Source organism: Schistocerca cancellata, chromosome 3 (assembly GCF_023864275.1).
Source record: "Schistocerca cancellata isolate TAMUIC-IGC-003103 chromosome 3, iqSchCanc2.1, whole genome shotgun sequence".
NCBI classification, from domain to species: Eukaryota; Metazoa; Arthropoda; class Insecta; order Orthoptera; family Acrididae; genus Schistocerca; species Schistocerca cancellata.
In genome coordinates, this window is record NC_064628.1 from 810,116,433 (window position 1) to 810,141,432 (window position 25,000).

Below are 25,000 nucleotides of genomic sequence, written 5' to 3' on the forward strand. Positions count from 1 at the left end.
TTGTGAGAAATACTGAATTGTATGCATTGAGTATTGTCAAACTGTAATGAGTGTCCATCTACTTAGAATTGTGTAAATATTTTTGAATATTTCATTAGCTGCCTTTTCAGTAAGAAGACTGGTACAAATTTTTTTTCATAGACTTGTATCATCTGCAAAGTGTACCACATTTATATCTTCTGGTGGCACCAGGTGAATATCATTTATGCATATCAGAAACAACAGACAACCCCAGTGGCACACTGAGTGGGTGTTGTCATGTGATTAATGTGGAACTGATGCAAACTGCTTTTGCCCTAGTAATGAGATAATGGCTGTGACCCTGCTGTGTATATTGTTCCATAATATTTTAACTTTTGCATGAGGACATTATGTTTCACACAGTTTCTCTCTGTGTTGCATGAAAAGGGTGCCCCATCTGTGGAGTGCAATGTGTTCTGCAGTCTCAGCTACTTGGACCTGTAATACCTCCGTAGGGTTTTCCACACTGGCATTTCCACCATGATGTGTGTGATGGGACTGATCTCCATGATTCTGTCCACCATTTGTGTGACATATGCAAGTCATCAGTACACAATATTGAAATCTTCTGTGCATCTGCCAAGAGATGTGTAGATCATAGTCCCATGATGCATTTCCCATTAATGTACAGAACTCTCACAGTAATTGTGCAGGTCTGAAATACACAAGTTATTATATGTGTGAGTTACAGCTCTTTATAAGAAAGGGTATGAAAAATGCTGTGAAACTTCTGTGGCAATAAAAATTATGTAGAGTGGTAATATGTAAACAGTATCTTAGTAGTTTGAGTGCAAAAAGACATATGATCAGTCACAGTTTGTATTTTACAAGGTTGAGAAGGCAATTTACATATGCAGTGACACTGCAGGCCTACTTAATTCATTAGACAATTAATTATATGTTATTGGTATATTCTGTGATATAGCAAAGGCACTAGGCTGTGTAAATTATCACATTATTTTAAGACAGTTAGAATATTATGATGTTACAGAAAATGCTTTGAAATTGTTGGTCTTATCTCTCAAATGGAAAACAATGGGTGTCAGTAAAAAAGCTCTTAGAGCAATTGTTGCATGCTAAAAGGTATCCTATTATGGCAAGCCCTTACAATCTGTCTTTACAGATATTATTAAAAATATTACAAGAAACTCAAAGTGTGAAGAACAAAATATGCCAATGAAAAAGAACAGCAACTGATGAGTGGAAATGCAACCAAAATTTTAACAGTGGAACATATGACTCATGTGTCACTATGAGGCAGCCTGAATAGGTGAGCAAGAACAGCCAAAGATGTGTTCTGTGAATATTACAGTCAAACACATTACATCTTGTCCACATTTTACTCCATCAGCTCCAGTGCAGTGATTTTCAAAGTGAGTTACAGTTTCCAAAAGATGTCTACAAAAACTGCAAAGTGATTCAAAATTTTTTAGGAGATTTTGTTTATGTATAAAGCATTATTTATAAACCATGGGCAGACCACTCTTCCCAGTATGCAATACTGGTCAGTTGAAAATGGGTAAAGAGTGAACTTGTTTTGTCAACATGTGATGTAAGCTTTTCATGAATCACATTGCTGATCCCTGCTTTATTGATGGGACTGTAAATAGCCACTAGTATCTACAGTTCTTAACAAATATAGTATTGCAACTATTTGAAGATGGCCCACTAGACATATGCAATTCATATGGTCCCAACCACATGTCCCACCCATCCTGAGCAGCTGATTATAGATATTCTTAACAGAACAATTGGTGATTATTGGATATGTTGTTTAGGAAACACAAAATGCCCATGTTTCATGAGAATTAACATATCTGGACTTTTATCTGTGGAGGAGAATTAAAAGAAGAGGGCTGCATGGAAATACCAATGATTCTTGAAGCCATTAAATAAAGTATGACATAGACCTTGTGCTGTGTTAAGTTCAGATAAAATTTATTCAGTATTGTCTGTCCATAATAACTTTATAGCATGGATAAGTGCTCAAGGTCAGCATTTTGAGCACTTGATATGTCATTTGACTTGAGTTGGTGTTGTTAAATTATGTTAGGTTGTGCTGTAAGTAGGACAAATCAAAGGATATAAGGCAAAAAAGAGAAGAAAAATAGTAGTGCAAACATACAACATTACAGACATACATAGCATACAATATTAGAATATAATTTATAATTATATCTTTAAATAACTTATAGCTCTACAAATTCATTCAACTTATATGTAGTATGGTTTATGAGGTATTGTTTCAGTTTCATCTTCCATGTATAAGGGTTCTCAGTGTTGGTTCTTATATTCAGTGGAAGTGTATTGTAAATTCTTACTCCAGACTTGATAACTCCTTTCTGTACTATGCTAAGAGTTATTGAGTCTCTCTGAAAGCTTTGCTTCTACCTTGTGTCATAATTGTGAATGTCACAGGTAGTTTTGAAAGTTTTATTGTTATTGATTACTAGTATCCTTAATGAGTCTATATACTGACTTGTGTCAATATTTCAAGGGTCTTGAACAGGTGCCTACGGGATGTCTTATTTGTAATACCAAATATCAACATAACAACTAATTTTTTATAGTTTCAAAACATTTTCCTCTTTTGCATCATTTCTGTAGAGTATTATACCATATAAGAGAAGGGACTAATATAAAAGAATGTAGACAGTATGACATTCAGAAGTTTGGGTCAGACTGGGGAGTGTGTATGGCTATCCAAATTGGCATACTGAAATTTAAAAATTGATATCTCCTCCAATACTAAAGTTAAAATGTTGAAACTTGAGACTATTATGTAGAACATAGTGTGTGATATTATGTATAATTTTTTATAGTATAATGTAAATGGGCAGATAAAAAAATCTACTCACCAAGTGGCTGCAGTAGAACACACATACAAAAGGATTTAACTTTTACAAGCTTTCGGAGCCAGTGGCTCCTTCTTCTGGTGGAAGAGTTAAAGGGGAAGGAAAGGGGTGAAGGAAAAGGACTTGACAGGTTTAGAGAAAGGGGTACAATTTAAAAAAGTCAGCCAGAAACTCAGGTCTTGGAGAGACTTACCAGATGGGATGAGAAGGAAAGACTGATTGTTGGGGAATGCACCAGACGAGATTTGAAAACCTGAGAGCTTAAAGATGGAAGACAGGATGCAAGACAGAGATTGCTACTGAAACATCATGCACAAGTCAGTAAGAAGGAAAAGCTAAATACATTGTATCAAACAGAAGTGTGAGGGGGAACAGCGAATAATAGACAAGTCAGAAAATGAAAGTTGTAGAAAATGAAACTAGAGTGAAGAAAGGAGTAGTTACTGAGAATAAATTCTGAGATGGGAGGAATTAATGTAAATTAAAGCTAGGTGGCTGACAAGACCCAAGGACATGTTGTAAGAAGTCATGCCCTGAAATGAGATCCATTCTGTATGAGATTTTGCCCACCACACCTAGAATAACTTTTTGTCACCCTCCCAATCTCTGCAGTATCTCTGCTCCTTCTGCATCCATCTCTCCACCCTATGGTTCCTACCCCTGTGGCTGTCCCCAGTGCAAGACTTGTTCTATGCACCCATCTACCACCACCTCTTCCAGCCCTGTAACTGGTAAAACATATCCTATCAAAAGGAGAGCCACCTGTGAAACAACATGTCATATACCAGCTGTTATGTAGACTCCGTTCAGCCTTTTACATCGACTGTTAAGTCAGGATGAACAGGCTTAGGCAGAAGGCGTATACAGACAACACACAATATCTTATTGGTTGCAGACTATGCTGTACAACATAACAGTCATGACATTGATGCCTGTTTAACTACCTGCACCATGTGTATTATTCTGTGTTAAAGTATTATATTTTACAAATTCAAAAGCATAAGTGAAGTCACAGAAAATCCCCACAGAATACCTTCTACAGTTCAGTTAGTCTAGGAATTCTTTTGCGAGACTGAATATTACCCTCTCTCTCTGGTTGATAGCCCTTTGCATAAGCCAAACTGGGAGAGTGTTAGTGAGCCCTTTCATGTTAGGTGTTCATATACCATTTCAAATATTTTTGAAAGAACAGGCAATGGAGAGATAGGTCAATAGATATTACATGTTTCTCAACATCTGTGTGTATTGGCACCACTGTAGCAATGGAGAGATAGGTCAATAGATATTACATGTTTCTCAACATCTGTGTGTATTGGCACCACTGTAGCATGTTTTAATCAATGGGCAAATACTCCAGGTTTCATAGATGGGTCATATAAATAACACAATATTTTACTGATTAGTGATCTATTTGATATTCTGTCATACTCGGAAGAGATGGTACGTTTTAGGGATCTGATGTTTACAATTTCGTTGGCTGTTATGGATTTCAAGTTAAGTGTTGTTGGTGTATGTTGGGTAAGATTACATAGTTTCATAGCTTCTAAGGGAGGCTGTGTGTATTGCATTCCTATATCTTCAATTACAGAGAGGAACAAGTCATTTAATTCTGAAGCTGCTCTTTTCAGATTATTGTTATGTGTTCCATTTTCCATGACATTTGCTGCACCCCATTCTAATTTTTGCCCCTATTTCTTCCAGATTTTATAATTTTCTACATGGGTTCTGATTGTTTGTTTGCCCTGTTTAATCTGCTGTGCATAATATATGTTTTTGCCCTTCCTGATTACGCACATGGTTGTGTACGTTTAATTTAGTAGGGCAGACATTTGTGGAACCTCTTCTTGTGATGGTGAGACAGTGATTTGTGTAGCTGTTATTGTGTTACTATTAGATCAAGCTCCTAGAAGGCTATTTCTAATGCCACAGAAATTGGTGTTTAGTTTCATTAGAAAAACTCTGTCATATTCAGCTGCTATGTTAAAATTTCCCTACATACATCAGAAAATTCAGCACACTGTCTGCTATAACTTTGTGAAAACTCTATCTTAACACATTCATGCTCACTGAATATATCTGATGTGGCCTATTTTCACTGCTTCAACCCCTATGTCCTCCTTACTGAAATTTCTTGTGAACATTAAGTCTCTCTTTCAAACCAACAGCTCAGTTCACTGAATCAGTAATGTAAATAAGGTAAGCTGTAGTGACTTAAAATCACTTACGGTGATCCAAAAAGTCATTCATTAGCCAGGAATAAACATTTTAATGGGTCTCCAGAATCTATAAAAAGGTTAGCTGCTAATAAAATAAAGTTTAGGAGAAATTTACAGGACATAATGGTGGTTATTTTCTTCTGCTTCATTGACAAATTTCTTAACAGAACCACTGAATATATATTTTATTGACAATATCAATTAATGTGTGTGCTGTGTAATATCTGACTCCTGCCCATCTTCAGTGATATATCTAAACAAACGTGATAAACTGTTTTCTCACATCCCCTTTCCAGCTAAGATCCAGCATATGCTCCCGATTCTCTCTGCTAAGGTCCAGTCATGTCTCCACTTTACCTACGCTGAAGTGCCAAAGAAACTGGTATAGGCATGTGCATTCAAATAATGAGATATATAAACAGGTAGAATATGGCACTGTGGTTGGCAATGCCTTTGTAAGACAACAAGTGTCTGGCACAGTTGTTAGATCAGTTACTGCTGCTGCAATGGCAGGTTATCAAGATTTAAGTGAGTCTGAATGTGATGTTATAGTCAGTACATGAGTGATGGGACACAGCATCTCTGAGGTAGCAATGAAGTGGGGATTTTCCCTTATGAGCATTTCACAAGTGTATCGTGAATATCAGGACTCCGGTAAAACATCAAAACTCGGACATTACTGCAGCCAGAAAAAGATCCCGTAAGAACGGGACTAACAAAGACTGAAGAGAATTGTTCAACATGACAGAAGTGCGACACTTCCACAAATTGCTGCAGATTTCAATGCTGGGCCATCAACAAGAATCAGCATGTGAACCATTCATTGAAACATCATTGATATGGGCTTTCTGAGCCGAGGACCCACTCATGTACTCTTGATGACTGCACGACACCAAGCTTTATGTCTTGCCTGGGCCCATCACCACTGACATTGGACTGTTTATGACTTGAATCATGTTGCCTGCTCAGATGAGTCTTGTTTCGAATTGTATCAAGTGGATGGATGTGTACAGGTATGAAGACAGCCTCATGAATCGATGGACCCTGCATGTCAGCAGGGGACTGTTCAAGCTGGTGGAGGCTCTGTAATGGTGTGGGGCATGTGCAGTTGGAGTGATACATCTAGATATGACTCTGACAGGTGACATGTACATAAGGATCCTGTCTGATCACCTTCATCCATTCATGTCCGCCGGCCAGCTGGACAAGCGGTTCTAGGCGCTAAAGTCTGGAACCACGCGACCACTATGGTCGCAGGTTCAACTCCTGCCGCGGGTATGGATGTGTGTGATGTCCTTAGCTTGGTTAGGTTTAAGTAGTTCTAAGTTCGAGGAGACTGATGACCTCAGAAGTTAAGTCCCATAGTGCTCAGAGCCATTTGAACCATTCATATCCATTGCGAATTCAGACAGACTTGGGCAATTCCAGCAGAACAATGTGGCAACCCACTACAGAGTGTGTCCAGGAACACTCTTCTGAGTTTAAAAACTTCCACTGGCTATCAAACTCCCCAGACATTAACATCGTTGAGCATATCTGGGATGACTTGCAACATGCTGTTGAGAAGAGATCTCCACCCCCTCATACTCTTACGGATTTATGGACAGCTCTGTAGGATTCATGGTGTCAATTCCCTCCAGCACTACTTCAGACATTGGTTGAGTTCATGTCACATTGCGTTGCAGCACTTGTGTGTGTTTGCATGGGCCCTGCACGATATTAGGCAGGTGTACCAGTTTCCTTGGCTCTTCAGTGTATAACCAGCCTGCATAGCTGTTCTAATTTGTCCTCTTAAATACTACATGCTCTGAAGTGGTAGCCAGTGATAGGCTTGATGTTACTTTAAGGTGAAGTGTGAGGGCATGTGAGACCTGGCTTATGTTGACATACCATTAGTGTGTCATTACGCTGTCAATTCTTGATTTGATGTTGTTGTATTATTTATGACTTAAAGTGTGTGATATCTCTTGCAAGTAATATATGAATGTGGTTAATTGTAACACTTTCTTTGGGACACAGTATTTAACATAAACAGCTTCTGAAATAAGCAAATAACAAATTAGTCCATGAATCAAGCAGTAACAGTTCTTGGAGCATTATCTTTCAGAGTCACAATAGGACCTATTGGGAGATCACTCCAGAGTAGGAGGACAAGGTCCCAGGCAATTAACTAGTTAATATATATTTCAAAGTTCCATGTAGGTGAGAGGTGGTGGAATCACAAGTTCAGGATCTTGTGACAAACACATGGAAAAAATCAGCACTGCCATGTCTACTTGTAGAGATGGTGGGATAACAGAAAATTGAGGCTGTGGCAGTTGCCTTCTATTTGGCATGCTATGTACACTCATGTGAACTTGCAGTAATACTGTATTTCTGTCACAGGCACTTCACATTATGTATGTGGTGTTACACATATTGATAGTTTGTATTATTCAGTTGCACATTTGTCAGAGTTATTAAGAGCCTCTAGCCTTGAATCAGTGCGTAGTGCCGTCACCACCTCAGTGAAGGAGATGACACACTGGAAGTGGGCAATAGATGGGTGATGTAATGACAGAAGGCTCCTAGGAGACATCTGAGGCTGCCAGTGACACTGCTTCTGGATCTGGAGCTTCTTTCATAAACCCAGAGATATCTGGAAGTGGTGGTGCTCCTGCAGGGCCAGTACATCCCAGTGGTTCAGCTGTTGGTAAGGCCAGATCAACTTACAGTTGCTTATCTCATAGCTTGCAGGAAGGAAGAACCAAGTGGCCATCCTCTGAGATTTATAAGTGAAGAAAACTATGGTGTGGCTGCAGTGGTGAAGATGGTGGATTTACAGATGAAAGAAGCCACAGCCCAGGTTGCCTCACAGCTGGTGTTGCTTGTGAAGTTGCCACAGCATCCCAAAGTGATGTAGCTACCAATACCATCTGGCAGATATGCTTTGCCATGGGTTCCAGGATCTAGCCTGGACTGTACCCAAATGTATGTGCCTACACCAAGACACTCATGTGGAGTGGCATGGCAGTGTCTTCTTTGTGTTCTGATGGTGTACACAGGAAATTCAGAAGCAAGGGTGCCCATGCAGGATCTTGACCACTGAAGTTCAACGACCTGTAAGAAAGTAACAAGGTGTTTAGCACTGAAGCCAATTTTGTATATCCTAAGGCTTTCTGCTTTTGCAGGTGTGAACAGTGAGCCAATTTGAGGCTGGATAGAAAGGGGCTATGGTAAGATGGCGACCTTTGGAAATTGTCTTCCATGAATTAGGGATTATCGTCAGTCACCAGCCTGTGGGGTGCTATCTCCATTCCAAAGACTCCACCATGGCTACCATTGTTATCAGCTGAAGGCATACAACATACAGGAAGTGTGAAAAAAGGTCCATGACAATTAAACATATGTCTCCCGGCAAAGAGCCCATGAAATTGGCATGAACCTTGTTCCAGGGCCAATAAACAGAATATTTGAAATTTGCAAAACAGGAAACCCAACAACAAAGGCTATGTGCTGTGTGCTCTGACAATGTGACCTTTGGTTACAAAAAATGACACGAGCAGCTTATGGTTGGTGATAAGATAATACCTGTGACAATATGAAATCTTCAAAATATATGGACACCAAAAATGATAGCCAGTGCTTCCATTTTTTTCTGAGAGTAATGCACCTGAGTGTGAGTAAGTACCTTTGACACAAATACAAGTGGCCTTTCCATTCCATCCTCTAATTTATGGATCAGAACCTCCCTTAATCTGTGTGGAGATGCACCTAGGGGCAACACTAATGGCAAATGGAACTTGTAAGTCACAAGACTGCAAGGCTGATTGGAAGGGTTCAACTTCTGAAAAGCATGATTGCACTCTTCAGACCATTGGAAAGGTACAATTTTTATGTAGACGGATGAGTGGACTTGATATGGAGGTTGCCTGGGAAATAAATTACATATAATCATTCATTTTTCCTAGGAATACTTGGAGATTCTTAATAGATTTAGGCACAGACATATTCTGAATACCTTTGACATATTCTGTGGTGGGATGAAAGTGTTTTTCATTGAGGGTACAACCTTTATAAATGACTAAAGGCTGAAAGGAGGCACATTTTTACAAGGTACACATAAATAATATCTGTGTAAGGATTGCAAAAACAAAGCAGAGATTGCACAGCATCCATGGTATGACCAATGACAAGAATTTCACCAAAGTTATTGACGCAGTATGGAATTTTGGCAGTAGTCTGTTCAAGAAAACTCAGGAAAATTATGTGGGCACTAGCCATGTCAAAAAGCATCCTGCTATAGTAATGCAGGGTGTATACGCGAACAAGGAAAAAAATTCCCAGATTTCCCAGTCATATGCAAAATGCCATGTTATTCACAACATTTCAGCCAGGGAGGGGCCAGACTGTCTTCAGATTTGTATGAGGACTTCCTCATCACCAGTGTTGTAACCCTCACTTTGGGCCACAATGTTTATTAACTTAAACAACTTCTCTAACATGTGAATGTCCATGAATCAAAGCAGAAACAGTTCTTGGAGGGATATTCATCAGAGTCACAAGAGGAACCCTTAGGAGACTGCTCTAGAGTCGAAGGATGATGTCTCAGTGTGACTAGCTGGTTAACATGTATTTCATAAGCAAAGTTCCACATAGGCAAGAGATGGTGGAAACCACAAGTTCAGGATCCCTTGTACCAAACACATGATAAACAATCAGCACTGCAAGTCTGCTTACGAAGGTGGTTGTATAGTAGCAAATTGAGGCTAAATGGCCTTTTATTTTGCCAACTCTGAACACTCATGTGAGCAGCCTATTGGCGATGTTACAAGTATCGGTATGTTTGTGTGATTAATTTGCACATCTGGCAAGGTTACTGAGTGGTTGACTGTTTCGTACTTGTAACAGAAATATGTATGAATTAAGGTAAAATGAATGAGTGAAGGAAAAATAATTCTGTTTCTATCATAATGGGAGATATTAAACACATCAATCTATTTAAACAGTTGTCTACATGGTTTTTGTGAGTTATTGTTTTCACCCACTATATTTGCTCTCACTTCTAACCATGTTTAAGTGTCCTTGCATATATGTACTTTGTTTTCTTGATGTGAGCAGCTTCTTTTTTGTTACCGTGGTCAGCTGACTTAACTTTGTGACGATTTCCAGTTCTTGATTTTCTGTTAATATACGAGGGCTATCCACAAAGTACATTACATTTTGGAATTAAAAATAAATAAAGTATTGGAAATTTTTTTTATTATATACAGATGGAAGCCACACTTAAATACTACTTTTCTACATAGGTGCCATTTAAATTAAGGCACTTATCGTAGCGATGGACGAGCTTGGAAATTCCTTTGTCATAAAATTCGGCCGCCTGCGCCTTCAACCATGTAATGGCTGTCTTTTGGGACAGAAAAGGTGTGATTTTTGTGGATTTCCTGGAAAGAGGCACTACAATAAACTCTCAAAGGTATTGCCAAACTCTGCACAACCTCAGAAGAACAATACAAAACAAGCACAGGGGAAAGTTAGGCTCAAAGATCTTGCTGATTCACGACAACGCCCGGGCCCACATGGCAAATGCCACTCGTGAAGTGGAAGTTGTTTCCTCATCCGCCGTACAGTGCCGACCTGGCACCAAGTGACTTCCACTTAGTCCCAGCAATGAAGAAGTGGTTGGCTATGCAGCGTTTTGATGACGATGCACAGTTTCAAGAAGAGGTAACCACGTGGTTGAAGGTGCAGGCGGCCGAATTTTACGACGAAGGAATTTCCAAGCTCGTCCATCGCTACGATAAGTACCTTAATTTAAATGGCAACTATGTAGGAAAGTAGTATTTAAGTGTGGCTTTCATCTGTATATAATAAAAAAAATTTCCAATACTTTATCTATTTTTAATTCCAAAATGTAATGTACTTTTGTGGATAGCCCTCGTGTATGTCTTTTCGGTACATCTCATTCCATCATGCAACTCAAATTTAAATCATCATCCACTTTTTTTATTATCAGAACTTGTTTCAGGACTGTGATTGTCAGACTGTATGGCCAAAGGACTCTTTATTATGATTTTTGTTGTATTTCCCAACTTGCTAAGAACTTTATAAATCTTCCTGAACTTTAATACTCATTGTATTTCTTCTAAAGATTCCAAAATCTTTTCCCAGCTCTTCATTTGAGCTTCTTAAGTCTTCTCTTCAAAATCTTGTATCTTGATTTTAAAAATTCTTATGTAATCAAAGCAGAAACAGTTTTTGGAAGGATATTAATCAGAGTCACAAGAGAAACCCTTAGGAGACTGCTCCACAGTAGAAGGATGATGTCCCAGTGTGACTAGCTGGTTAACATGTATTTCATAAGCAAAGTTCCACACAGGCAAGAGATGTCATCAGGTTGTCTCTTATTGTGGCTCCACTGCATAGTGCATTCTAATTATATTTAGTGAGCATTCACTTAATCATACATTATTTCTTGGGATTAATGTTGTTCAGCCACTGTTCTGGGATTTGATGGTTTTGACCTTATTAATGTCACATTCGTGTTTTATTTGTTGTTGGACTATTCTCAGTATTGGCCTTGTATGCCTGCACTTGTAATTCACTCATTCCAATTGAAGTTTTGAATCCTGTTTTACCCCTTGTCAAGACAGTTATTTAATCTGTTGTTCAGTTACCTTAGCTGAATGTGATAGGACTGCAAGATCTTTCACAAATGCTAAACAATCTCTGCATATTCTGACTTTGTGTCCTTTGAATCCAAGTCAGTTTTCAGTCCTTTTTTTTCTTAGAGGGATTTTTCTTAACTCCAGCATTGTTGCATTATTTTCAGAGTTGTAGAATATTTTTGTGCTATGCGCCAAAGATATCTTTGCCCATGTCATATGTAATAATTTGGCAAGCAAATAGAGAAAAACTGAGCAATAAATATTTTACTAAAAAATAAATACTGAGCACTTCTTATATGCTGAAATATTTGGGACTCCAATATTTCATTAACGGAAGACCAGTGCAAAAATTCCTTTTCAGTTCCCAGGAAGCTAAGTACACCAAATATTTTTAGTTTTGCTATGAATTCTGCATAATTAACTTTTACTTGCCAAGTTTACTAAACTTACCCTCTCAGCTTCTCTTTTCTTTGGGTCTCAATCAAAAAAGGTATGTTATTAGAAGCTAAATCTTCATTTAGATTTTTTTAAAATAGTGATGCTGTTCAAATTCTTCAGTTCTTCTGTTGCTGATGGACAGTTGCTGTCAATATCTAATAATTCAGGTTTTGTATTTATATGGTTTCAAATATAAACCAATGTTGTACATTCATGCTGGCTTTTGAACATGACTTTTTAATGTATTTAGCTTTTGAAATCCATGGACTTTTTTTCAGAGGGAACTATCGTTCTCTTTGGGTTGGTGTAATGTGGGCTTTACCTTCAGGGACTGGTGTTGCCTTAGCATTACTTCAAGGCAGCGCTGGACCACTGATTGGTGTTGCCATTTCTGCATCCTTGCTGCCACCAGCTGTAAATTGTGTAGGTATTTTTTCCTGTTATGTACTCTTGTGTTAAATTATTAGACAATATATATAATCTATTTTTTTCATTCTAGGGCATTATGTGGGCACTAGCATGTACTGTGGTGAATGATAAAAATTACACAGTGCTAGTTCTCCAGGGTGAAGACCCATCACAGCCCAACTTCACATCGGGATATGAACCAATATATTACCCTGACAGCAAAGCAAAAGAACTGTCTGTCATGGGAATTATTAGTCTGTGTCTCACTTTAATCAACATTTGTTGCATATTTATCTGTGCAATACTTGTTCTGAAGGTGAGTTCATCGTTCAGGTTAAATTTGTCCGTCATTATGTCTTACATAGAGATATTCAGTTTTCTGTATATTAATTTTAAGCCTTTATATATCATAGGCTTACTCTTCTCCAGCTTTTCAATAGATACTGAAAGTGTACCCACTTTTTTCAACCCAAATGTTCTTCACAATTGAAAAAACTCTCTAAACTAGAAAAGATATACCAGGCAAAGATGTCACAAACTAAACCATTTTAGAAATATTGCAACATGAAATACCAGTCTTTTGAAACACCTTAAAATTGATTTCCAATTTTCAGAATTGATTTCCTTTTCAGAACTAGAACCACATTCTACCATTTGGTTTATAATTAACTGGTTCAACAAAGTGCATTCATTAAGTAGGTTATCAATATTTATGGAATCTTTTATAATTTTGTTAACAACCTGTACACTTTCTTCTAAATCAGACCAGATAATTTCAGTTCATAAATTTATCGACTGAAAATTTCTAACTTTAACAAAACTCATAAGTATTGGGTACTAGGATTATTAAAATTGTCTACACTTGAGAATAATTTTTGTTCCTGAATGTCAACAACATAGGAAAAGACAGATTGCTACTTAGGATAAAGAAGACAGGTCAAGTTGGAAACAGACACAATTAAGAGACACATATAGCTTTCAGCCACAGCTTTCCTCAGTAAAACACACACACACACACACACACACACATACACACACACACACACAATGGTGTGTGTATGTGTCTCTCTTTTACTGATGAAGGCCTTGGCCAAAAGATATATGTGAATGTATTTTAATTGTGCCTGTCTACAACATGACATGTCTTCCCACCTGGAGTTTCCATTGCTTGTTCCTGAACATCAGTATTTTCTTTTAGAGTACATAGAAATTCTTTGGTAGGAGATAGCATAAAACATTAAACACACATTTTCTATTGCTAAACAGGAGGCGAAAAATAAATTGAGATAAAATGATCAAAAACATGTAAATGAGTTACTGTACACATGGTAACAACATTAGCACATTGCACCCGTTGGCATGCTAAATGACTAAATGAAAAGCTGTGGTGGACCTGATAGCGACACCTCCCCATCCATATCAGTGCTTACTCCTGGGTTAGCTGAGAGAGGCACAGCTGTAAGAGAAGTTCTAAAAATGTGATGTCAAACAAACAGGTCTAAAATTTAAAAAAAGTCCTTACCACTCAAAGTTCCCAAATGCCAGACATTTTTGCAATCCTGGAGAAATCTGCAATTTCAGACAGCACTAAGAAGCCTGAAGTGTCTGAGCTAATGCTGGACATGTGGTAAGCCTCCTTCTGAAACACACAACTTTTATTTCCACTATCCTCACAATTATCATGGTCATTCCCATATTACTAAATTTCCCTGTACTGAACTTAAGGTATGACCTAAGTATATCTTGAAGAGAGTTAATGGCATTAGGCAGCTTCTTTGCAGTGCCTTTGAGAACAAAAATTCTGAGGAAACTTCATTCACAATCTTCACTGTGCTAGCACCTTTCATATAAAATTGTTTAACAGTTTCATGGGGGTACTCAATAAGCCATTATTTTTCAGACAGCTTATCTTAGATGTTGGAGCCATGTTATAGGTCTTTTGCAAATATGTAAATGATGTGTGTGGTCATTCCTCTGAGGAGATAAATAAAGAGTGAAAAAATTCATTTTTCATAAAAAGACACTGTCAAAGCAAGTAATGTGTTATAACAAAGGAAAAAATAATAAATTAATGGTTCTCATTAGATGACTACATCACTTGGTGAATCATATATCATTGTAAAATGTGGGAACATTTATTTTACAAGAAGATAGAGTGGCTGGCCAGTACTTATTTTCAGGAGCAAAATTTTAGTACTGTCAATAAAAACACTTAAAAGCAGAAAAAATTATTCAAAGCTTTTGGAATGTTTTACATCTTCCTTAAATGAGGAAGAGGTTGAGAGGAAAATACCTATTGTGATGACACAGGCAAACATTAAGGAACAGCTACAGAGAGAATAGGAGATCAAAGGTAGATACTATGCCAGCTTCAGCTCAAACATGATAGAAGGGACACAATAAGAAGTAAAGGTGAAGGATAGTGAAAAGTTACTGAATAAATCATGAAAATCTACCTTCAGAAAATTGGGAGTTTTCTTCCAATTCTTAGTGAAATTATTCATTTCTCTTCCTCTGTAATGCATCTTCATTTCTCATTCTGTGGTCTCTAAATTGAATCTGGCATGGTGCTTACCTTTGACCTTCTACCTCTCTGAAAACTCATGTGGTCCCTATACCACCTGCATGGAGAACTCTGGTCTTGGAGTGTAGAACTTTATGCATATGTGTAACTTCCTGTTGCTTGCTTCATACACCATATTGTAATTAGGCAAAAACTTTTGACTGTTCTGCGTATGATGAGAATTACTTACTTATTTCTTGTTACAAACCTAATGCCATTTGAAGTCTTACTGCCTTGTTTGATGCCTATAAAATTTCAAGGGATTTCCTCCTCACTTTACTTCTTTTTGATCTATATCAAGAACTTCAGACAGTTGTAAAATGAGTGTCACAACTCAGATGAGATTAATGTTCACTTCATGTTTATTGTTTGTAAACATTTTGGGTGCAATATTTTTAATTTGAGATGTAATATTTGTAAGGTAATATTATAGGTTTTACAACACAGATCAGTAAGCTTCACATTCTGTATTTGGTTTCATATTGTTCATAAGTGACAAAGACAGATTAACATAGATGTTTGTGTAGTGATTATTGTTGAGCACCATCTGTCTGTTGAACATGATGAAACCAAAACACAGAAGGACTTCATAGTGCTGAACGTAAGATGTGTAGTGTCCATCAGTGTAATGAAGTAGATGAACACTGTAGCATACATCAAACACTGTAGAATGATTAAAGCATAAATGTATTTACCTACAGTGTATTCAGTATAAAGCGTACATAACTATGTATAATGTAGTCTCTCTCTCTCTCTCTCTCCCTCCCTCCCTCCCTCCCTCCCTCCCTCCCTCCCTCCCTCCCTCCCTCCCTCCCTCCCTCCCTCCCACCCCTTCCCTCTCTACCTTTGATTTCCTATTCTCTCTGTAGCTGTTCCCTTAATGTTTGCCTGTGTTGTCACAATAGGTATTTTCCTCTCATTTTCCCACTTAGTAGTAGTTATCAGTATTCACTAGAGCAATAGCATTGTGCTAGGTTTGTAAAGTTCTCACCGGCATCATGTTAGGTTTGTAAGATATTGTTGCACTTCCATCTTTATGCTTGGTGTGCGAGTAGACTGAACGTAATCTGAGGCTGAGCTCTTAGTGCAGTGATTGGAGACATATGTAGCGCTACCTGACAGCGTATAGTGAGAGCTCTATAACAGCAGCTTGCTGTGACTAATTTGAATGATTATTCTACAGAGATATGAGTGAAGCATGATGCACTGTTTCCAGTTGATGAAGGCACTGCTGATACCGCACAATGTGCTGCATTGAAAACAAGTTACTGACTCAAAACTGACATAGACGATCACAATTTTGTTGCTGGGCTGTGACTGACTGCAACTTTGTGCTTGACACCTGTTTACAAACATGCAGACATTAAAAACTAGCCTTTTCCTTGTAGCTTTATCTGCAAATGTGTTCGGCACATATATAATTCAAATGTACTCCTTCCCCTCTCTGTGTCCACTTCTTCCTTGCTTTCTCTGTCCACCTCCTCCTCCCACTTCTGTCTGTCTCCTCTTCCCCATACTCTCAGTCTCTTCCCCCTCTCTTTGTCCATCTCCTCCATCCCCTCTCTCTTTGTCTATTTCCTCCACCCCCTCTCTCTTTCCATTTCCAACTCCCCCTCTCCCTTTTTCACCAGACCACCACCCCTCTACATCTTCTATCTCCCTCTTATGCATATCCCTTTGTACATTTCCTCCTCCACCTCAATCTGTCCATCCCCTCCTCTATACTTCTCACCTTGTCCCCAGCCATGCTCATAGGCCCCTGCAACACAGTTCAGTAACGCAGGCCAGACTAGTCCCACAACATGCCTGTCAGACAGGTTAGGCTACAAGTTGGGGCCTGCAAAATTGTTTCTTTCCCCAGATGTAGGCTGCCCTGTGAAGCAGCTTGGCAGGCCGATACTATTCCCACACAACAAGCCTGTTGTGAGGGGCAGCCTGTATGCCAGTGGCTGAATTTTTTTTTCATATCTCTGCACCTGTTGGAGTTAGGAGGCTATAAACCCCATATTGCTTATAACTGTAAGGCCTGTTGTTTCTCTGGCAAATTTGGTTGAAATTGATTCAGGGTTTTGGGAGGAGATCCTGGAAAGCTATTAAATTTTGGATATTAGTGTAATTTAATTGATGAAAGGAGAAAATATAAAAATGCAGTAAATGAAGCAGGCAAAAAGGAATACAAACGTCTCAAAAATGAGATCGACAGGAAGTGCAAAATGGCTAAGCAGGAATGGCTAGAGGACAAATGTAAGGATGTAGAGGCTTATCTCACTAGGGGTAAGATAGATACTGCCTACAGGAAAATTAAAGAGACATTTGGAGAAAAGAGAACCACTTGTATGAACATCAAGAGCTCAGATGGAAACCCAGTTCTAAGCAAAGAAGGGAAAGCAGAAAGGTGGAAGGAGTATATAGAGGGTCTATACAAGGGCGATGTACTTGAGGACAATGTTATGGAAATGGAAGAGGATGTAGATGAAGATGAAATGGGAGATACGATACTGCGTGAAGAGTTTGACAGAGCAGTGAAAGACCTGAGTCGAAACAAGGCCCCCGGAGTAGACAACATTCCATTAGAACTACTGACGGCCTTGGGAGAGCCAGTCCTGACAAAACTCTACCATCTGGTGAGCAAGATGTATGAGACAGGTGAAATACCCTCAGACTTCAAGAAGAATATAATAATTCCAATCCCAAAGAAAGCAGGTGTTGACAGATGTGAATATTACCGAACAATCAGTTTAATAAGCCACAGCTGCAAAATACTAACACGAATTCTTTACAGACAAATAGAAAAACTAGTAGAAGCCAACCTCGGGGAAGATCAGTTTGGATTCCGTAGAAATACTGGCACACGTGAGGCAATACTGACCTTACGACTTATCTTAGAAGAAAGGTTAAGGAAAGGCAAACCTACGTTTCTAGCATTTGTAGACTTAGAGAAAGCTTTTGACAATGTTGACTGGAATACTCTCTTTCAAATTCTAAAGGTGGCAGGGGTAAAATACAGGGAGAGAAAGGCTATTTACAATTTGTACAGAAACCAGATGGCAGTTATAAGAGTCGAGGGACATGAAATGGAAGCAGCGGTTTGGAAGGGAGTAAGACAGGGATGTAGCCTCTCCCTGATGTTATTCAATCTGTATATTGAGCAAGCAGTAAGGGAAACAAAAGAAAATTTCGGAGTAGGTATTAAAATCCATGGAGAAGAAATAAAATCTTTGAGGTTTTCCGATGACATTGTAATTCTGTCAGAGACAGCAAAGGACTTGGAAGAGCAGTTGAACGGAATGGATGGTATCTTGAAGGGAGGATATAAGATGAACATCAACAAAAGCAAAACGAGGTTAATGGAATGTAGTGGAATTAAGTCGGGTGATGCTGAGGGATTTAGATTAGGAAATGAGACACTTAAAGTATTAAAGGAGTTTTGCTATTTGGGGAGCAAAATAACTGATGATGGTCGAAGTAGAGAGGATATAAAATGTAGACTGGCAATGGCAAGGAAAGCGTTTCTGAAGAAGAGAAATTTGTTAACATCGAGTATAGATTTAAGTGTCAGGTAGTCATTTCTGAAAGTATTTGTATGGAGTGTAGCCATGTATGGAAGTGAAACATGGACGGTAAATAGTTTGGACAAGAAGAGAATAGAAGCTTTCGAAATGTGGTGCTACAGAAGAATGCTGAAGATTAGATGGGTAGATCACATAACTAATGAGGAAGTATTGAATAGGATTGGGGAGAAGAGAAGTTTGTGGCACAACTTGACAAGAGGACATGTTCTGAGGCATCAAGGGATCACCAATTTAGTATTGGAGGGCAGCGAGGAGGGTAAAAATCGTAGGGGGAGACCAAGAGATGAATACACTAAGCAGATTCTGAAGGATGTAGGTTGCAGTAGGTACTGGGAGATGAAGAAGCTTGCACAGGATAGAGTAGCATGGAGAGCTGCATCAAACCAGTCTCAGGACTGAAGACCACAACAACAACAACAGTGTAAAAGGCAGAAAAATTAAAATGTACAAAGATGCAATTGTTAATGAACTAAATTTGTTCAACCAAAAGCTGTATGACTGCAAAATGGCAGAATAGTAGGTACTGTTTCATGAGAGAAGTTTTTAGGTACACTGGGATTTTCAAACACTGTCAAGAATTTACTGAAAGTTATATTTTCTTACTGGCATATTTTGTTAACTGACATGTTATTTTAGGAATGTTGCATCTTTTGGAAGCAGAAAAATTGAGGCTGCAAAACTGTAATACTGGATTTTGGAAAGAGTTACACTCGACTCTCGCTAATCTGGCCCTCACTAGTCTGCGCTCTCAGTAATCCAGCGCACATCCAAAAACATGTGCACAATGAATTATCATGTGCAACGATGCTTAGTTAAACAATGCTTTATATACTGTATCTGAAATTTTTTTACAGTTTTCTTTACAGTTTGGAATTATGTCTTCTAAAAGGAAACATGTTACGCTAGACCTCAAGCAGAAACTCGAAATTTTAGATAAGTTAAATTGAGGTTCTTCACAGGAAGCCATTGCTGCTGAGTTCAGTGTTGGATGAGCAACTATTTATGATGTCAAAAAGAAAGACATCATTCGACAGTATTCAATACAAATGGATAGTGACTTGGGAAAATGGAAGATTATGCAAAAGAGTGAGAATGAAGAACTGGACGTAGCTAGCTGTTTATAGATGGTTCATATAACAATGCAATAAAGGGATTCCAGTCAGTGGCCTGATTATAAAGGAAAAAGCAGCTGCATGTAACAAATGACTTGCCAGTAGTAACTTGTTTGCAGCGAGCAAAGGTTGGCTATCAAACTGGAGAAAAGAACATGGCATTCGGCATCTGACAGTCACTCAGCTTATGATAACCAAGATACAGAAGATAATAGAGGAACAAGATTTAACTGCTGATGCCTTGTATAATGCTGATGAAACAGGACTCTTTTAGAAGATGCTTCCTTCAAAAATATTAGCTGCCAAGAACAAGAAGGAAGCTCATGATTACAAGCAACAGAAACAGTGTGTGTTGTAATCCAAATGGGAGTCATAAACTACTGCTTGTGGTGATTGGAAAATTTCAACATCCATGTTGTTTTCAACACACTGACATAAATACTCTACCAGCACAGTATTGCACTCAGAAGAAAGCATGAATGGACAGACAAATATTCTCTCAGTGGTTCCATGAAACATTTGTACCAGCAGTGAGAAAAGAGCTAAAGAAGGAAAAGCTTCCACAGAAAGATATCCTTACAATTGACAATGCTCCCAGTCATCCTTCAGATGTTTCTCTAAAGTCCAATGGTATACATGTACCAGCACTCTTGCTCCCACCCAATGTGACAGCCCTAATTTTGCCCATGGACCAGGGAATTTTGGAATCAATTAAACATCATTATCAACATTCACTTCTCGTCTCCTTGCTGAATGAAAGTGACTCTCTCGAGACTATGCTGAAGGTGTGGGAAGCAATTAACATACATTATGTTGTTTTCCAAGCAGCCAAAGCATGGGATGAAGTGGAGAATGCTACCATAATGAAGAGTTGGAGTAAACTGTGGCCATCCATTGATGCCGAGTTGAACCCAGTAGTGAGTGACAATGATGAGCCAGTCAATTTGGAATTGTCAATTACTATGTACACTGACATGTTCCACAACCTTCCATGAGGAGAAGAAATTGATGATGAAGATGTTACTAAGTGGCTGAATGAGGTGTACTGTATATGGTCAGGGAAGGGGGGAAAAGGTTGTTACATATGCCTCGTGACAAAGGTGTGCAGGAGGCTGAGCGGTCAGGACTTGGGAGTGGGCATCCAGGGCTGCCATTAAATGACAGCACTGGAAATTAGATACAATAAAGAGAATATATTTCAGTGTATGACATACAAGGGATGCACCTAGGATCATAAGTTACCAGGTGTAGGCCAGTCTAGGAGGTCGAACAATTAATTGAAATGGGCAACAGAAGGGGAAGCGGTTCATGTTGACTTATGTTGGAGGCCAGTCATGAAAAGCAGAGGCAGAGGCTCTGCATTCCGAAAAGACATCTGTTCTACTCGAGGTCTGGATTACAAGAGAGAGAGGCAACTGTGTTCTGCACTGCAGAACACTCCAGTGTCCACGCATGTGACATGTATCCCACGCATGCTATTGGCTAAAACCAATGGCATGAATTCACTAGCAGCTTCAGCAGAGGTCTCAGGGCATCTCTTGTCAATAGCTTTAACTGGACAGAACTGCCTTGGTTTTGAAAGACAGGCAACTTGTGTCATGTAGGCACAGCATAAGTTGCTCTAGGAGTAAACTTGTAAACATTTGACTGGGGATTTGCAATAAATTTTTTAAACCAATTCCCTAAAATATTCCTTGACTGACTGCTACCATGTACATTCCTTCCTCCTTCCAGAGAAGTGGTGACAAACATTGTTTACAAAACGGCATCTGTCACTCTCCGGAAAGACAGTTTGCCCTAATAGGGGCCTTAATACTATGGGAGGGATCTGTTACAAGATTTCATTTAGTGTATGTAAGTGGGAGGGGACTTACATGCAGTCAAGTTTATCAAATTTCATGAGTTAATTATTCATGAGTTAATTATTCAAATTTTGTGCAGAAATACAATGTCTGAAATCATTAGTATAACAAAATACAACGGAAAACCGACGATTATAACAAAATATTTAATTCTATAGTAATCGAAGTACTTAAATAAGAAATATGATAAATCGACTTACTGCAGAGGATTAACACCTGGCTTGGTTGGAATTGGATTAAGTACATTTGAAAAAGAGTAATAACCTTAGTAAAATCTTGCTATGTCATCTGACTATTTTTGAGGGTAGTAGTTGCACAAAGTTGCTGAGTCTACGAAATATTAACACATTTTAGTAAAATGGAGGATTGATGTACAAAGTACAAGAGATGGGGTACCATAAAACACATATAATACAAACCTTATCCATGTTAAAATACAGAGTACAAAGCCTTTTCTTATATTAACAAAACACTGAAATTAAGGATGAAGTCAGGGGATAGCAAAGACTACACATTTAAATTACCTCTCAGGATAATATTCCTTATGCACATCACTTAATTTGTCATGTAAATTAATTAGTTAAAAGTGGGGCAAATGCAAATTAATGAGGTTGAAATGTGAGCAAGTTGTGGTCTGAATGGTTGAGAACTTCTCAGTCGTCAATAGTTTCAATTTTTTCTTAATAATATGACTCAACCACAATGTTTTACAAATCTGTTATGGTAATTATTAACAAACTGTTCTATATAGTAAAATTACAACTATAAAAACTGAAGAACAAGACCAGAACAGCCCTTGTTCGAATGCCAATTGCAAATGAGGACTGGTTACAGCCTTATTTTTTCGTCTAAAACGGCAATGTGCAAGAACAATATATGTCCCATCAACTGTTTTTAGAGTTTACTATTTTCAGATTATCATGGGACTGTCATGTGACATAAAATGAGCATGTAAAAAACAGTTATAGACATGGAGAAACACACAGGCAAAACTCTAGAAAAGGTAATTAAAATGTGTGTTTGCAGTGAAAAAACAGCTAACAATATCCTCATACTTTTCATAAAATTTCACATAAAAAAGGGAAAGAATGCAGTGAGTTTATAATCAGTTCATTAAATATGAAAAGATTCACATCTAGAATGTGGTTCTGTGCGACAGAAGCTCACACACTGTTTGTAAACAAACTTCGATTGATGGGAGAAGAGCACATGGCTTGCCCGGTGGGGAAGGAGAGATAAGCTTCTGTGACGTCAACAAACTTTAATGGCGCTTCTCTCTAGTAGGGCAATAGAGGGGATATTATCTGTGGTGCAACACACATGATGTGGGAGGGGAAAGAGCACAGAGGTAAGCACAAGGGATGAGAAAGTGTGAGAGGTGTGAAGGAGAAGAGGCAGTGGCACTTTCAGCACTTGGCACAGCACAGGTGTGCCTGCTAAGGTAATCTAGAAGAAAATGTGTTTTGAAGCTCAGCTGGTGGCATGTACCAGTGGCATAATGCAAAGTATGCGTAAAAACAGAGAAAGACAATGCTGGATAACAGATGGTCAAACACTGGTAATGATCGGCAGAGAGCGACACCAAATTTATACGTGAAGAGATCCTAACTGTTATAGGGCAAAATCAAATGCATGGCAGCACAGTAAACAACATTTAAGAAGGCTCAGTTAAGATTGTTAGTACAAAATGTGCATTAATTCTTAAATAGGTATTGGACAACAGAGTGCATCTCTGTGTTGATTTTCAGCAAACACAGAATTCATAAAACGCTGGCCATCCATTATAGGAATTGGTTGTCTGCATAAAGACTACAACAAAGTTGCCTCAAGATGATGAAAATTCTGACATGTAATGGTTGGAGTGTATGACAGGGTACTGCAGGACTTAATATATCATTCACAAGATGTAGGTAAGAAAAAAGTAAATGTTAATTTCATGGGAAACAGGTCAGGAAAGTTTTGTAAAGAGAGACTGAAGGGAAACAATCAATTTGGCAGACATGAGAGTTAAACTCACATAATCATTTTTAACCCTTAGTGACAGCTTGAAAGAAAACAGGCAAATAAATGCTTGTAAACTGTGAATGGACTTAGTTCATCTGCAAAGCAGTGGAACATTAGTTCCAAAAGTTAGATGAAACTTCGAAGTATCACAATCCATTGAACAATAAAAGACAAATAGAACAGACACCACAAGGTTTGCCAACAAAATGAAAAGTTCAATGATGTACGCTTGTAAAAAGTAGCATCGTAGAAAAACTTTAGTAAGATAAACTTGATGCATTATTTTGAAAGAAAAAACAATATCTTAGTCAATAGAAGAGATCTACAAGTGAAATACAGTACAACACCAAAATTCTGCAACAAAGCTGAATAATGCAAGTAATTTAATTCACCGCATCATAAAGACCTATACAGTAGTTGAGAGACGGCACCTTTAAACACCTCACATTCTTCAAAATACCTAAACTTCCCACATAATACAAATACTGTAGGTGTGCACCTGGACCATCCTTCTCATACAAAATTGTAACTGTTACTTATGATGACTTAATATTTATACTCTATATAATACTCTCCATACATTGTCACTCACAACTTATACAATAAATGACTTATAAATCATATTAAAATTAGACTTACTTACGGGGGAAGATGAAGAATAGGGAGAGAAGTGGTAGTGTTTGGGTGCGTGACTGGCTTATCACAAGGTGACAGCTGTGCTAGTCCATGTGTTTGCACCATGCTCTGCTTATAGTAAGTGTTCACTGGTAACATAACATGCAATTTAAATGACTCCAAAACTGTGTATCAACTGGAAACTCGCTGCATGGTAAAATGAATCATGGCTAATGGTTCTGCTCTGATCTCTGTGGTGGCAGTATAAAACAGACCATTTAACATAACCCACAACAACACACACAGGAACTCTTGCCTGTACATAATTATCTTTAACCACATGACCATAGGACCTTGTGCCTGCTCACAAATAACCTCAATAAAACAACCTATTACATATCTTCATATCAACAAAACTTTGCTGCCCTCCAGGGGTAACAACTGGAAGTCATCAATCCTCTATCATCTTAGAGGGATGGAACCAATCAATTCTCTTTCCTCATTATAACTTTTATTATGGTAAATCATGTAATACATCATAGCTTCAAGCATTGAGTTAACCAACCGAGGAACTACCACTTACGAAACACAGATGGCATGGACAGAAAAAGAATAAATGGCCAGGAAAGAGGATGCAGAGGGACAAGAAAGAAAAGGAAGAGAAGGTAGAAGAAGTTCATTCCT

The 25,000-nt window shown here is 38.3% G+C and overlaps 1 protein-coding gene across 2 annotated transcripts in view; it reads left to right on the forward strand.

Annotated features, from left to right (window-relative positions):
- The window catches only part of LOC126177083 (uncharacterized), a 198,391-nt gene that overhangs the window by 101,979 nt on the left and 71,412 nt on the right, over positions 1 to 25,000 (forward strand). For both annotated transcript variants that reach the window (XM_049924330.1, XM_049924331.1), the window contains exons 8-9: positions 12,459 to 12,603; positions 12,680 to 12,904. In XM_049924330.1, the coding sequence (XP_049780287.1) occupies positions 12,459 to 12,603; positions 12,680 to 12,904 (370 nt within the window). The remainder of the gene's footprint in view (positions 1 to 12,458; positions 12,604 to 12,679; positions 12,905 to 25,000) is intronic.